Source organism: Pocillopora verrucosa, chromosome 3, assembly GCF_036669915.1.
Source record: "Pocillopora verrucosa isolate sample1 chromosome 3, ASM3666991v2, whole genome shotgun sequence".
Lineage (NCBI taxonomy): Eukaryota > Metazoa > Cnidaria > Anthozoa > Scleractinia > Pocilloporidae > Pocillopora > Pocillopora verrucosa.
Genome location: NC_089314.1, coordinates 23371609 through 23385890, shown reverse-complemented (window position 1 = coordinate 23385890; position 14282 = coordinate 23371609). Strand labels below are relative to the sequence as shown.

General features: G+C 36.8%; 3 protein-coding genes across 3 annotated transcripts; 2 read left to right on the top strand and 1 right to left on the bottom strand.

The window, feature by feature from the left end:
• Nucleotides 1-138: 138 nt before the first annotated feature.
• On the top strand, nt 139-4321 carry LOC131779073 (uncharacterized protein F13E9.13, mitochondrial-like). The gene is made up of 4 exons (XM_059095608.2): nt 139-261; nt 946-1028; nt 2090-2424; nt 3149-4321. Exons 1-4 carry the CDS (start codon nt 171-173, stop codon nt 3465-3467), a joined length of 828 nt encoding a protein of 275 aa, XP_058951591.2. The 5' UTR covers nt 139-170; the 3' UTR covers nt 3468-4321.
• A 401-nt stretch (nt 4322-4722) lies between these two features.
• LOC131779067 (tumor protein p53-inducible nuclear protein 2) lies at nt 4723-7882 on the bottom strand. The gene is made up of 3 exons (XM_059095600.2): nt 7591-7882; nt 7239-7427; nt 4723-6965 (listed from the first exon to the last, which is right to left on the bottom strand). The coding sequence occupies exons 2-3, from the start codon at nt 7366-7368 to the stop codon at nt 6487-6489; spliced, it is 609 nt and encodes a 202-aa protein (XP_058951583.2). The 5' UTR covers nt 7369-7427; nt 7591-7882; the 3' UTR covers nt 4723-6486.
• Nucleotides 7883-10059: 2177 nt separating this feature from the next.
• LOC131779075 (sorting nexin-20-like) lies at nt 10060-13771 on the top strand. Its single transcript, XM_059095611.2, has 3 exons — nt 10060-10296; nt 11450-11622; nt 11902-13771. Exons 1-3 carry the CDS (start codon nt 10134-10136, stop codon nt 12577-12579), a joined length of 1014 nt encoding a protein of 337 aa, XP_058951594.1. The 5' UTR covers nt 10060-10133; the 3' UTR covers nt 12580-13771.
• The last annotated feature ends 511 nt before the right edge of the window (nt 13772-14282 follow it).

Here is a 14282-nt window from a genome sequence, read left to right as displayed (position 1 = left end):
ATGATTATCAATAAAGGAGACGAGGTAGAAAAAAATCAATTTTGTACCTTGGATTGTTTTTTACTTAAACATTTTACACCTGCCCCCAACCGGAAGCCTCACTGCCCTTCACACTTCCGTTCTTCAGAAGGAAAGCGAGGCTGAGTCAAATTGGTCGAAAATAGAAAAATATGGCTGCAAACGCTCTCTCGAAATTCTCCCGTGTATTTGGTCGCAAGTCGGCAGTAGTCATCGGAATGATTCACGTGCAAGCACTACCAGGTAATCAACTTGAATCAAACATTCCTCTGTAACTTTTTGATCAACTGAAAATAAGGTTTGTTATCGATTAGAACCTGCGCTTGACTTTCGCCTAGCTACACAGCTGCCTTCCTTAGCTTTGCAGCTTTCTTTCTAAGTAATTAATTCTCCATCACGTCGCGCATAAAATGAGAAGTTTATATCGAGTTGAAAATATGAATTTAAATTTTTTATAAATTAATCGCTAAAAAGATATGCTGCTATTTTTTCTGCATCTAACCTCTATATTGATATAACGGTAAGCCGGAAGCCTTAAACAATTATTAATTAACTACCGAAGTCTTTTAATTTTGTCGATATTTCGCCAAAGGAAAATCAGTTTCAGTTGCATGGCTAAACCAGTTAGTTTTTTTTTAAAATTATTTCGGGGTAAAGATCAATCTACCTCAGCGCCAGAATCTTTTGTGACTTATTGGGGTTCAATAAAGCATATGGATAGCACTAACTAACAAGATATAGCGAGTCTACTCGAAAAGTAGGGGGCTACCCCCAAGGGAGTCAGACAAGGATATACCCCCTGGTTATTCAAACCCCAACCTGTTTCAGATCAAAACATGTCTTTAATCTTTCCTATTTTTCAAAAGTACAATGTAGCTGATTTTGTTAATAACGCCTGACGTATTTGAATCTTCTTCTTCTGCTAAGGAACACCCAGGAATCACCTATCTATGACTGAAATAGTAAATATGGCACGCACTGATGCAACAAACTATAAAAATGCTGGAGTGGTAAGAGTATCTGATCACTTATACATTAAATTTCAAATCAGTTTACACAAAACTTCAGAAGCAAAACTGAAGCTGCAGCATTGATTCTTTCAATTTAAATTTTCTATGTGTTTGGTGTTAAACATGAACAGTTTAGTCTTTAGGTGATATCAGGCTTCATACACTTGACATATATGAAATAATTTCTCAATGTGTTGTTTGTGGAAAAATTGATCATGAATATCACCAGTGATGGCTTTATTAACACTTTACAACCAAAAATTAGTATACACATTCTCCATACTGTTCTCTATACATTTCCTAAGGTGCTGACAAGGAGAATTTGTTTAATAATCAAGAGCTTCTTTAGTTGGTGATCATCTCCTTTATTCTCGTGATCTTAATTTGTGATTTGGGGCCAATATTGTAAGGAGAAATTAGATGCTAGTCACTCTTAGGGGTCAAGGGGTTGATGATCATCCATGAGAAACATTTTATTTTCATCAGTGTGAGTTCCATTTCACGTAGGAAGAACCTCAATACAAAAGAAATCAGAACACTCGTTGGAACTCTTGGGTTGAGCCCTCGAAAGGGGACCAATCTGGGTTTGGCGGACTAATTTTTGACCCCTGAAAATAAAGGATACCACCATGTAGATAACTGATAGATAATTGTTAAAAGGATATGCAATCACCACCAAAAGCATACAATGGCAAGTAACTCTATTATGAATGACTACAAAAGATACTTGAAGTAACTTGAAAAGAACTTCAAACATATGCACCTCTAATAGCTGATCATCATTCTATACTGAAAAATAGCAGTACATAGACATTCACACATTATTGCTGACAAAGACCAGTAGTATAGCATTGAAGCATTGTGATCCTCATTTAAAAGTTTTACTACATACAATAAATGATGACACTTCATTCCTGAGTCAAACAAATTAACTTTTATTTGTCTGTATTATAGCCATTACTGAGGATGAGTACATGCATTGTTAACATCAAAAACTGAATGATAATGTAGGGGTCAAGAATTGCTGTTTTGACCTTCATCTTTAAATTATTTTTCTTCAGGATGCTATTTTGATGGAGAACATGCATGATATTCCATATCTAAATCGACATGTTGGACCAGAAATTGTTGCAGCCATGAGTGTGGTTTGCAGTGAAGTCCGAAGAGTGGTGAATAATTTACCGTGTGGTATTCAGATATTGGCTGGGGCAAACAAGGAGGCACTGGCTGTAGCAAAAGCAGCAGACCTGCAATTTATTCGCACAGAAGGATTTGTTTTTTCACACATTGCAGATGAAGGCACAATGAACTCTGATGCTGGTGAACTACTTAGGTACAGGAAACAAATTGGGGCAGATAAGATTTTAGTTTTCACTGATATCAAGAAAAAGCACAGGTAATTTCATAAATGTACTTTTTATTACTTGTCTAACTAATTTATTGTGATAGCACTGAATTCTAAGGATTCTGAAACAAGCTTTTTTCTTTTTTTCCTTTCATTTATACAGTACTTATAAATTATAGTAATAAAATTACTAACCAAAACATCATTTTAATGCTTTAGCTATTTAGTAACCACAAACTATGACTTACTTGCGCTCAGCTAAGTATGTCATGCTTGGAGCCTCAATAGAGCAAGTAATTTTTTATTTGTTTCATTTAACCCTTTACAACTTATTGTTATCATTCATATTCTCCACACTGTTTTCTCTATATTCCTTGTGGTTGCAAAAGGGAGAATTTGATTAACAATCAGGAGCTTCTTCTTCTGACCTCTATTTGTATTTGATTGAAGGAGAAATTAGAAGCTTGTCACTCCTAGGAATTAACCCTTTAACTCCCATGAGTGACCAAGGCAGAATTTCTCCTAACAATATCAATACAATATCAACCAGAGAAGTGATGAGAATAAAGAAAAATATCAACCTGGGGATAATTAGTTGATCTGATACCAAATTCTCTGAATTAACATTGTAAGAATTGTATGGTTGATAGTAAGGAGAATGACAAATTTGATCTGGGAGTTAAAGGGTTAAAGGAGTAAATTACTAAAACATGTTTCATGACCAAAATTTCTAATTAAGCTAAGATGACATTTTGTGGAAATTTATTCATTTCAGTTCCCACTTTATAACATCTGATGTGGATATTCTGGAAGTGGCTCAAGCAGCAGAGTTTTTCCTCTCAGATGGAGTGATACTGACAGGAAAAGCAACAGGTGAAGCCACAAGCTTAAAAGAAATGCAGTATGCCAAAGAATCAGTGAACATTCCTGTTTTGATTGGTTCTGGGGTGGATGATAATAACATAGAACAATATCTTGGTGCAAATGCAATGATCATTGGTTCATACTTCAAGGAGGATGGCCATTGGACAAATCCAGTGAGTTTTAAAAAGGTTCATGCCTTCATGGCTAAAATTGAGAGAATGAGAAAATGATGATAAATTGAAATAATATTCCTTAAAATATTTTAGCAGCTTATGACAATGTTTCTAAGATCTTTTAAAATCTCCAATTGTCTGCTATATTCTTTAAATGTCTTGTACAAGGAATTTTTACTGGTACTTATTAACAACCAGTGCAGACCTTACAAAGATATTTAGTAAGAGTTTTGACAATTTTTTCCAAGTTTTGTATTGGTCTTTAGAAATCTTAGACATATAGAGGATCACTGGAAAAGCTTGAAGATAAATATGGTAAAAATATAAATTTTAAAATACATGAGCATGAAACAAAAGTCCTAAATTGTAATTCAAAATTCCTCCATAACAGAAATTTAGTCAACAATTTGTTTTTTGATTTTCTCATTTTCATAAATTTAGCAATAACAAATTATTAATATATATTAATCAAAATTGTAACTTTTGGTGGGTGTTATTTATTTATTTACATGTGATATAAAGAGTTACTAATTCAAGGATTATAATGGTATAACTATCTCCTCAGTGTGTAAAGAGAAACTAAAATGGTTGTCTGCGATAGTTTTTTGCCATCTCAGATTCTAAGAAACCTGTTTTATCAAACTAAGACAATTTTTTGTTTTCAATTACTGTCATGTTTTCTTGCCTTACACTTTCTGGAACTATAATGTTTAAGGCTCAGAACTTTGAAAAGGCATCATCAGTAAGGTGCCTCTGGAATTACCAGTCCTCCTTAAGTCGTAATTGTGGTAACAATCCTTACGCAGAGGTCAAAATTTGTATTAACACCAAAAAAAAATGCTCAAGCTTGAAAAAAAAAGAATGAAAGAAAGAAAACTGTAATAGTCTAAACTTAAATGAAGTAATGCCTAGGCACTAGACAAGTGAGCCACAAAAACCAGATAAATACTTTTTCCATTTATAGAAACTGAAAAATGATATAATGTGAGCTAAATGTTCAAAACTGAAAAACCACAGTGGAATATTTTGATGCCAAGAAACTTGAGATGTTGAATGTAAAAAGTGAAAAATTGCCTCACCTTTGGAGCAAAAAAAAAAATGTAAACCATAGATATCCAATGGCTGCCTTTTAGGTAATTTTAATTCTTTTCTAGAGCTTCATTACTAATTTTCATTGAGAGTTTTTGGTCACTAACTATCTATACCTTCTAAACATGATGGGCAAACTGGTCCAATTTAAATTAGTAAACAACTTTACTTTCTTACCCCAGGGGAGAGACAATAAATCATCAGAATAGACAATACTTAATGCTTGTGAGTTGCAAAAGTTTATTCCTTCTGTAAATAGAAATTTTCAAGTATTTAGTTATCAGTAAGGAATGGTTTGATTTCTTTTGTATTTAATCAGTTGTTGTCAGGGCTACATTGTTTACCTTTGTGGTTGCAGTTCCATGTGGAATTTGCAGGTTGTCATACTTTATTCCTTATTTATACTTCTCTGTAGATTTTAGTACATTAACATCTGTACAATTTAATTCTATCTAGCTGTCAGGGTTGTCAAAATAAACCCGAAAACATGCATTTTTCCATCTACCCTAAAAAATGTGCCAGCTGTTGCAAATATTTGTAGCTCAAATTTCAGCAGAGATGCAGTGCATCAGGTGGTGAACTTTGTATTACAAACCAATTACCCAAAATATTTTTGACAACTTTGAACTGTAAAGATTGATACAACTACACATTATTAAGTTTAGACGAACTTAATCTTGCAAATGTTCATCATCAAGTTTGTTTTTAGTTTAACCCTTTATATCCCATGAGTGACTAAAACAGAATCTCTCCTCACAATATCAGTACAGTATCAACTAGATAAGTGATGAGAATAAAGTAAAATATCAATTTGGGGATAAGTAGTTGAGCCAGTTCTTAATTCTCTGAACTAACAGTATAAGAATTGTATGGTTGACAGTGAGGAGAATGACAAATTTGATCTGGGAATTTAAGGGTTAAGTGAAGATATTGTGTGGGAGCCAAGTTTGCAATCTACCAGTTTCAGTGTAGAAGAAAATCCCACAACTCTGTACGGTGAATTCGAGTGATAACACCTGTTTGTGGAAATTTTTTATTTTTTTTATTATGGAAATTTACTCAATCTGCATCTGCAAGACAATTTTTAATTATCCCTGGTAAAGTTGTGTTGGTGATAAAATTATTTTTGTTCTTCTTAAGGCATTGGAAAATTAAGATGTTGTAGATTAATTGACAGGAAAAGGCCTTCAGTTAACTAGAGGAAGGAAAATGCAAAGCACACTCATTCCAATGTGTGCATGATTTTTCAACAACAGCACTATGACGCTTAATTTCATTATTCTAGCATTAATGTAACATTAGCACCGCATTGGTTTGTTTGTTTTGCATAATTTGTCTTCCATCTAGAAAACCCCCTATCAAATCATTAATTAAGGGCTAAGTTCAGCATTCCACTCAACACTACGCTTAACCTAGCTACCAGAATTGCATGCGAGATGAGAGTTCATTAGCTAACCTGCTACACTCGCTCAGTAATCACATTACGTAATCATTTACGTAAGTCAGCAACGTGAACTTTAGTTCAAATTTGGTTTATTTCAATCTCAAGGTTGTACTCAAGACAGTAATATCAGACCATATAATGTATGAAATTTAGTGAAATTGTATTTCTTGTTTCAAATTTTCAAAATTATATCGATTTTTTTTTCGTTTTCGTCATAAGAAAAATAAAATAATGCCAACCATCCTCTCGTCGATCCGTACTACCTAAGAATGATACATAAATTACATAGCTGGAAGTGCGATCTCCGCGAGCTATTTAACAAATTTGAGCCCAGTTTATGTTTCCAGGATCAAATTATATTAATATTTTCCTCATAGCGAGGAATACAATACACAAGGGAAATAATGAACCTACTCTGGGAAGCAAACTATACCCTCCGAAAGAATATAAATAGGAATGTTTTAAATATTTACAATCGACGGACTTTAGACCCTCACGCTAATCCACAAGCGTCGCTCTTGAATATTAAAATTCTAGCGAAGGTCAACAGCCCCTTTTGCCGTGTAGTCCAACGTGTTTTCCTAGCATCCTATTTCGTTTTTTATTTCGTTTGCTTCTAGAATTATTCTGAAAATGAACCATATTTTGCTTTTTTAAGTTCTTTCTGTTGGCGCGAATGCTGCCTTGGAGCGGAGGTTCGGTTTGTCGCCTCTTTTCAATTAACTCGAGCTGCGCTTGGAATTGGACAGTACGACGCGGTTCCCTCCTTTCCACGACCTCTTCTCCGTTTCTAGTTGTGCTAGAATTCCGGGATGTTGAGGAAAGTGAAGGAGAATGCCGTCTTATACCTGGACCATACACAGACATACTGGGATGTTCGATAAGAAGATCCTCCATCGGGCTTGCTTCCAAAACTTCGGGGGAAAGCCCGCTCGCCTCAAAGCAAGGCGGTGGAGTAACGTACCAACTTTCCTCCAGTTGGATTTGGGCTTTTAACTTAGGATCATCGTTTTCTTTCTCGTCTGTGGAGAATAAAAGTGAGAGATGATTCTGGGGTAATGCCAATTTAGCGATAACGGAGAAGGAAATATGATGTCACCATAGTGGCGCAACCCAATTTAGCATTGTCGTGACGAACACATCTTGACTTCAAAACAATAACCGGCAAAGTGAAATGCGTGAAAATGCATTCTTTGAAATACAAGATATGCTGAAGAAATGGATGCATCTTTCGCCCATTTTCGCTTTGAATAACATTTCAAAGACATAATTTAGGCATAGAAGTTTCCACTCACCACATTTTTTGCCTTTTTGAACGTCCACTAAAATCCAGTCGTCATCGACGCTTTGGGTGTCGTCGACCGATCCCGGGACAAGTTGCTCGTCTGTTTCGCCCCAAATGTAACTTGAAATCGCGGTCCACATCCTGAGTTAATTTCTTTGATCAGCAATAAGGCCAATTTGCAATGATAAGTCACCTTTTCCTAAGCGAAAAAGGCGGAAAATGCAAGTTTACTTCGCCAAGCCAACTCCTATTATTTAGGACAAGGAAAACACAGCTGACACTCCGATTGCTCTCAAAAGAAACGCTTTAACTTAGAAACCTACAATATTTTCTTTTCCTAGTTACGAAAGGAGTTCACTTACCGTTTTAATGCAGTTGAAGTGAAAAAACGACTAGTCCGCCAAAATTCGTTATGGTTCTTGAGAGATCTGTGTAATGCAAATTTTGTAAACGAAGAAGGAGCCGGTTTTCTAGTCAAATATTTGAGCTTCTGCAGGAAAAATTAGCGCTCTTTCGCGGACGAAATAATTCAAAACAGATTTGTTGCGAAGAAATTAGTCGAAGCTTCGAATGTTACAACAAAAATGACGCCGTTGGTAGGAAAGCAAATCTTGCAGATGTCAAGAAAAAATCTTCGTTTGGGAAAACTCAATGTTTTTGTTGACATTCTGTCAACGTTGGTGACGTTACTTCCAATTCCCAAATATGGAAAGCAAAAACAGCAGGGAGTACACGTGACCTGAACGTGCTGTCAGTAAGCCACCCCTACTAGACTTTGGAACATGCCATGTCCACGTCAGGGGTTAGTGTTGCGGAAAACAATATGCTTTCATTGTGTAACAGATACAACAGTGGGCAAACTTGCTGAGATATGCATTTAATAATTCCATGGCGCAGAACGGAGGTCTGCCAATTTTGCTTAAAATTAGCTACAAACGAGCTACGGGCTGTAATGTATGCGATATCCGGAGTCGCTATATATTTATATTAAACACTGATTGTACTAATCAGAAAGAAATATTTTCTAAGAGGGGATCATAAGTCATTACAGGGAATTTCAATTTCCTCAGTTATCCACTCACGCAAATAATCTACTAATGGAGCGTTTCCGTTACAATGCCCCAAGAGATGATATATTCTTCTTAATGTGACCTTTGAACAAGCTCTCGATTATGATGACAACCTCTTACATTGCTGTAAGGCAGAAAGAAAAAAATAATAATAGTAATGAAGAGAAAGTTGTGCTTCAGAATCTTCGGCAGTTAAATAAATTTCGCCTTGTCAGAAATGTCAGCTGCTTCCTCACACCACACCCCAGAGAGGCACCCTGGCTAGGCCAGAGCGGTGAGAGCGTCCGTCTGGTGTCTAAAATGGTCGGTCCGAAAGTAAAAAAGGGGGGAGGGGTGGGGAAGTTCGTTCCCTTGGAAAATTTAATCATTGATTTGTTGTAGTTTTTCTTCTTTTGTCATGTTTTTAGAAATCTTAACTGTCTTTCCAAGTTCTACGGGTGAATGACGATGTGTTCGGAGTTACTGAGCATTCTGGAGATGTTTTAACCTCAGGTGGCCGGCCTCTTAATACACGTGAGCTCTTTGCAAATAAAGTTAATTAGAGGGAAGCACCTTACTTCATGAAATTTACTTCCAGGAGCTGGGACACTCTCAGCAGACACAGCGTTCCGTTTTAGCCGCGCGAGACGCCAATCTGTAACTAAGGGGATTTAAAGGGTTGATACGCCTGTGAACAAAGCACATGGATACAGAAAACATCGTTTGCAATAAAAGTGACTTATTTGATCTACCATAAATCTGCTACAGTATACTCATTAGGTCAATTAGTGTAAGGAAGGAAAGAAAGCGGACGCCTACTAGACAGGTAGCACCTGTCTTGGTTTGCAGGGGACGGTAAGTCCGGCTGAGGGTCGTGCCTAAATCCTACCGGCTAGAGGTATGTTCGAGGAGCAGTGTGACGAGTTGCCGAATCGGATGTTTATCGGAAATTGTCGACAATTGCAATATGGCGGACTATTCTAGTAAATACCAACAATAAAGCGACGTGATTGAACCAGACGTGAATATTATAACATGCTTTACATGTGAAGAATACATTGTTGAGTTTAAATCAAGGAGATTTCGCTAAATCTTGTATGGCTGTTTCCTACACCCTCGTCGATCTTTAGTTTCTTGTTTAGAAGAGTTTAAGCTTAACGCTATAGCCGCTAAGACCTAAGACTAATTGGGAGAGCAGAAAAAGTAAAATGTGAAGCAAACCGTGGTAACAATTGGGCAAAGTCGACTAAATATGCAAGCTGTACCTCTAGCCGGTAGCATTTTCTAAGCCTCCTGAGATCCTACCGGCTAGAGGTACAACAACAAAAGACAAGACAATAGAAGTTTCATCTTGGGGATCTTTCTAACCAATAGCATCATGACAAGGGCATTGAAGTGGCGATACTCTTCATAAGTTTTTTTTACTTTTGCAAGCGTAGGTCTTAGCGGCTGCAGTGTTAAGCTAAAACTCTTCTGAACAAGAAACTTAAGTTCGACGTGGGTGAAGGAAACAGCCATACAAAATTTAGCGAAATCTCCTTGATTTAAACTCAACAATGTATTCTTCACATGTAAAGCATGTTATAATGTCCATATCTGGTTCAATCACGTCGCTTGACTTTTGGTAAATCGCAAACGGTGGTTACTGGAATAGTCCGCTTTATTCCAATAGCCGACAATTTCCGATAACTATCCGACTCGGAAACCCGTCACTAGTGCTCCTCGAGCGTACAACCCCGGCTGAGCCCACGCCGATCCGAAATAAGTCTTCCCAACAGCCTTTGGATGCCGCTTTTATCCCACGGAATACTTTGACGCGCGGCGTGTCTGTGTCGATCTGTCTGTCTACAGCCAACATGCAGTCATCTCTGGAGTCCTCTGGTTTCTTCGAGACTTTCAATAGTGATGCGGACGATTTTGATTTAGAGGACGATGATTTCCCAACAGGAACAATGTCTTTCAACGGGCGACTCGTCATATCAGGCGGTCCTAATATTTTCCCAGTGCTCGAAACGGGAGGTAAACTATTAATTTGTGCCCGATGTTTATATTGTATACGTACAACGATCATGTTTTTTCGCTGATAATTACAACTTTCTTCGTCGGATACACTTTAAATTGGAATCAAATCTTGTTGTTAAAATATAATTTTCAACAGTTGCATCGGTTAATGTCTTCACTAGCATCAGTCAAAGCGGAAAGAAGAAACTTTCAACTGCGTAAAGTCTTTCCTGTTGTCACATACCTTTACCCCTTGGTAACATATCGGGTGGTCTATATTGAACTAATCCCCAAATCGTTAAAGATCCTTAAATAAAACACACATACCATCTTTCTCGATATGATTCAAAGAATATGTTGGTGCGTTCTTAGCACGAGATCAACTCGTTTATGTTAAGCACGCCAGAAAGTTTGATAGAGAACCTCCGTGAGGGAGTGAACACGTCTCAGATGACCTTTTTGCCTCGTTATCTCACCAACCTCTCATTTATACTCAAATTATTTTTTTCTGGTAAATGTTTTGCTCCCCCCCACACATCTAACAGAACTCATGTGTTTTCTCGCTATCGATTGGGCAATTTTCTTCTTGCATGTCAAGGAATTTTATTGTAACATGTGCTGTTTGACAAGTACTTATAAACTTGATCCACCAATGTCACATTTATGATGAACACACCACAAACTAATCCCTGCAAGGACAGCTGCTTCCATAAATACCTCTGTATCAGTGTTTATTAAATTATGGCTTTTTTTTTGCATTTATGTTTAGTTCTTGGTGACCAATATATTTTTTTTATTCTTCCCCAATATTTTTTCAACTTGTCACTCTAATTTCTTTGTTCCACATTAAGTGCATTATTGCGCACTGCCTCTTGCACCATTGGATTTGATCTTTTGCAGTTCACTTTTGAGCTTGGGAACAAGCTCTCCAGGGGAAAGAGGGTGCAGGTGGAGAAAGAGTGAGAAAGATGAATGGGTAGGGATGGGGGAGGGGGAAGGGGAGGGGGAGGGGATGGTAGGGAGCCTCTGCTACAACTCCCAATCTTCCATTTTGCACCCCTTCCCCCCCCCCCCCTTTGCTAAATATCAGTTCCCATTTACCCCTTGAACCAAAGTTTGTCAGTTTGTCAACTGGTCATCATTTTTTCAGATGTGTTTGATTGTTTATTAGGGAGAGGCATTGTGTTTGTGCCAGAAGATAAGAGTACTGATTGTGATGGGGATGATCATATTGATGATAGTATTTGTAGAGGTTACGGAATGTCAGTTAATACAGATCCACAAAATATCAAGTTTGACATCATTTCAACCAGGATAAATGAAAATCAACGGAAGCAGCATGTGGTCAGTAAATTGAATAGAGTTATTAATTTTGAATTTCTGTAGGTTTATTACAGCTTTGCTCTGTATGCCACTTCTTGAATGCTTTTCGATGCTGTTGTAGGTCCTGTACAGTATATTCAATCCACTAACTATTTTTGCATCTTACATACAAGTAAAATTGCTGTTGTTTTTGTGTTTGTGTATTCAGTTACATATGTATTTTTTCTATAAGCGATAAATGCATAAGTTCAAGAAATTAGTCTTCTAATTTTTTACTGTATTTATTTATTTTTTTTTTAGTTTTACACCCTCATGGTCCTCAAAACTGAAGGTGTTGACACAGACAAAGCTTTAATAGACCGACGTTACTCAGACTTTGCAGCTCTTTATAAAGCTCTCAAGAAAGACCATTCCAAATTACTTGAAGGTGTAAACTTTCCTGGAAAAGTTTTTGGTCAGAAAAGTAATTTGAACCCTGAAGTTATAGAGGCCAGACGCTGTGCTTTTGAGTCTTTCCTTCAAAAGGTACACACTCATAAGGAGGTCTTTCATCATCCAGCTTATAGGAAATTTTTCTATTTGCCAGAACTCTGCGAGGCGACAGAACACTTGAAAGGTGGTGAATTGAAGCGTAGTCTAAAGCTTTTGCTGAACAGTCTGCATCTTCAAGTCAAGTTGTGTGATCAAGTGAGAGAGATCATTGCTACTTTGGCAGCAATTGTTGTCGTACATGAGGCTCAAAGTAAATTTGAAGAAGCTGATCGTTATGCAACAGCTGCTCTTGAATTAATTGATGAAGATCATTACTGTTCTTATCTCATTCCACTTTTGGATACAACAGCCAGACTTAGATGGAAACTAAAAAAAGACAAGAGCACAATAGAGAGACATTTGGCACACGTTCAAAGAACAAGTGGGATTGATGTCGATTGTGCTTTCACTTTGCGAGAGCTTGCTGTTACAAGGTTTAGCATGTGAAATGTTTCTATTTGAAGGAGAGTTTCAAATTGTAGTACATGGACAGGAAGAGGGCATTCCCCATGAATTAGTCCCCAGGGTGCTTGTTTCCAATCATTGTCAGGATAAGTTTGTTCTTTTTTTTCAGATTTGAACATTCTGTCGTTTATTAATTAGCAAAGTTGTGAAGGCATGCAGTCAAGTTCATCAGTAAGGGAATGTGGAATTCACAAGTTAGACTACACATAACTGAATCGAAAAACCCCTGACATTGTTGACGTATGAGAAATTGAGAAACATTTCCTGCATTCCTGTCGTTTAATGTCCTTCCTGTTTCTATGAATTTGTAACAGAACAACTTATTCATTTTTCTTAAAATCGTGTTTTTATAAATAGATGAAATTTAGATGACATCCTCAATCATAGCATGTGTTGAAGGTTAGTCATTAGGAGCAATCTAAGAATCTTTCGAAAATCAAATTTCTCGGCAAAATTATAGGAGATAATTCAGTGGCATCCCAACTTAAAACATTTAATTAAGTCATGAAATGCCTTTAAGTTAGTTATTACAGAGTGCAAATGATCAGGCAATGTTTTAAAGCCAGGCACAGTACTAAGTTTAAACCTAAAATAATAAATAAATAAACAGTACTAAGCTAAAACCTAAACTAAATTTTCTAGAGAAGATGAAGCAAATACAGCCAATTAATTTTGATTAATGTATAGGCATGGTAGAACTGTAAGAAAAAATATGATGTGTCCCATTAGCAGGCTCTTTTGGGAGGTAAATAAAATTCAAAGTTGAAATAACTATGCTTTCCAACCCATAACAGATGTGCTACTCAAGAATTGTAAGTAAAGTAATGTTCTCAGTTTGTATGTCATTTCTGAATTTTTTTATATATTACTAAGCTTGCACAACTGTCAACACCAAATTTTATTTAAAAACTCTGACTCTTGGCATGTTTCAGAATGTGACATGACATCTGTTCTTTGGGTAGATAAGTTGTTGTTTCACTAGCAAACCTTTGTAATTAGTGTATAAAATTACATGTATTTTGTTAACTGTACATAACTAGTTTCAAGAGTACTCCTTATAGTTATTAGTTTTATTTCCTATTATTTATCCCATGTAGATCAATGTGTAAATGGTGATAAAGTAATAAAACCTTATTTTTCTAAATAAATGAGTAGATCAGTCAGAAAAACCCAACTTATGTGCCATTTTTTTAAGCTCTTCTCACTTTCCATCAAGGAGGCACAGCTGCCCAATATAGATGGTGTATTTGGATTCTAAATCAAAAGTCCCAGTTGCAAACCTGGCCAATGCTACTTTCTTTTGTTACTGGGCAAAAAAAATTTCCATTACAGTTCTTTTTCTTACTCCACTCTATTGCCTTTCAACCTGCTGGTTGAAATTTTATTTTATGGCTGCAGCAAGTGGTTGCAAAGTTTGCACCAAACATGTGCCTGCACAGGGGCATTGGTAGTGTAGTTGCCAACGTGTATCACTAACAATGGTAGGACTGAAAAACGCGATTTTGGTTACCACCACCTCCCCCTCCCCCCCCTCCCCCCCCCCCTCACCACGGTGGTCATCAGTAGTCAGGACTGAGTCGCCCAAACATTAAAAAATAATTTCCATTCATTTTTAAAGGAATTTGACAGGTTGAATTTATAAGTAACATCTCTTTTAGAAATGGTCTCGCTGACTAATTCTGACA

Bases quoted from the DNA above. Each gene is read 5' to 3' on its own strand.
- LOC131779073 (XM_059095608.2), top strand. From the start codon at position 171: ATGGCTGCAAACGCTCTCTCGAAATTCTCCCGTGTATTTGGTCGCAAG. The intron at 262-945 runs GTAATCAACTTG...TCTTCTGCTAAG, and splicing joins TCACGTGCAAGCACTACCAG to GAACACCCAGGAATCACCTA. The intron at 1,029-2,089 runs GTAAGAGTATCT...ATTTTTCTTCAG, and splicing joins ACTATAAAAATGCTGGAGTG to GATGCTATTTTGATGGAGAA.
- LOC131779067 (XM_059095600.2), bottom strand. From the start codon at position 7,368: ATGTGGACCGCGATTTCAAGTTACATTTGGGGCGAAACAGACGAGCAA. The intron at 6,966-7,238 runs GTGAGTGGAAAC...TATTCTCCACAG, and splicing joins TCAAAAAGGCAAAAAATGTG to ACGAGAAAGAAAACGATGAT.
- LOC131779075 (XM_059095611.2), top strand. From the start codon at position 10,134: ATGCAGTCATCTCTGGAGTCCTCTGGTTTCTTCGAGACTTTCAATAGT. The intron at 10,297-11,449 runs GTAAACTATTAA...ATTGTTTATTAG, and splicing joins CCCAGTGCTCGAAACGGGAG to GGAGAGGCATTGTGTTTGTG. The intron at 11,623-11,901 runs GTCAGTAAATTG...TTTTTTTTTTAG, and splicing joins ATCAACGGAAGCAGCATGTG to TTTTACACCCTCATGGTCCT.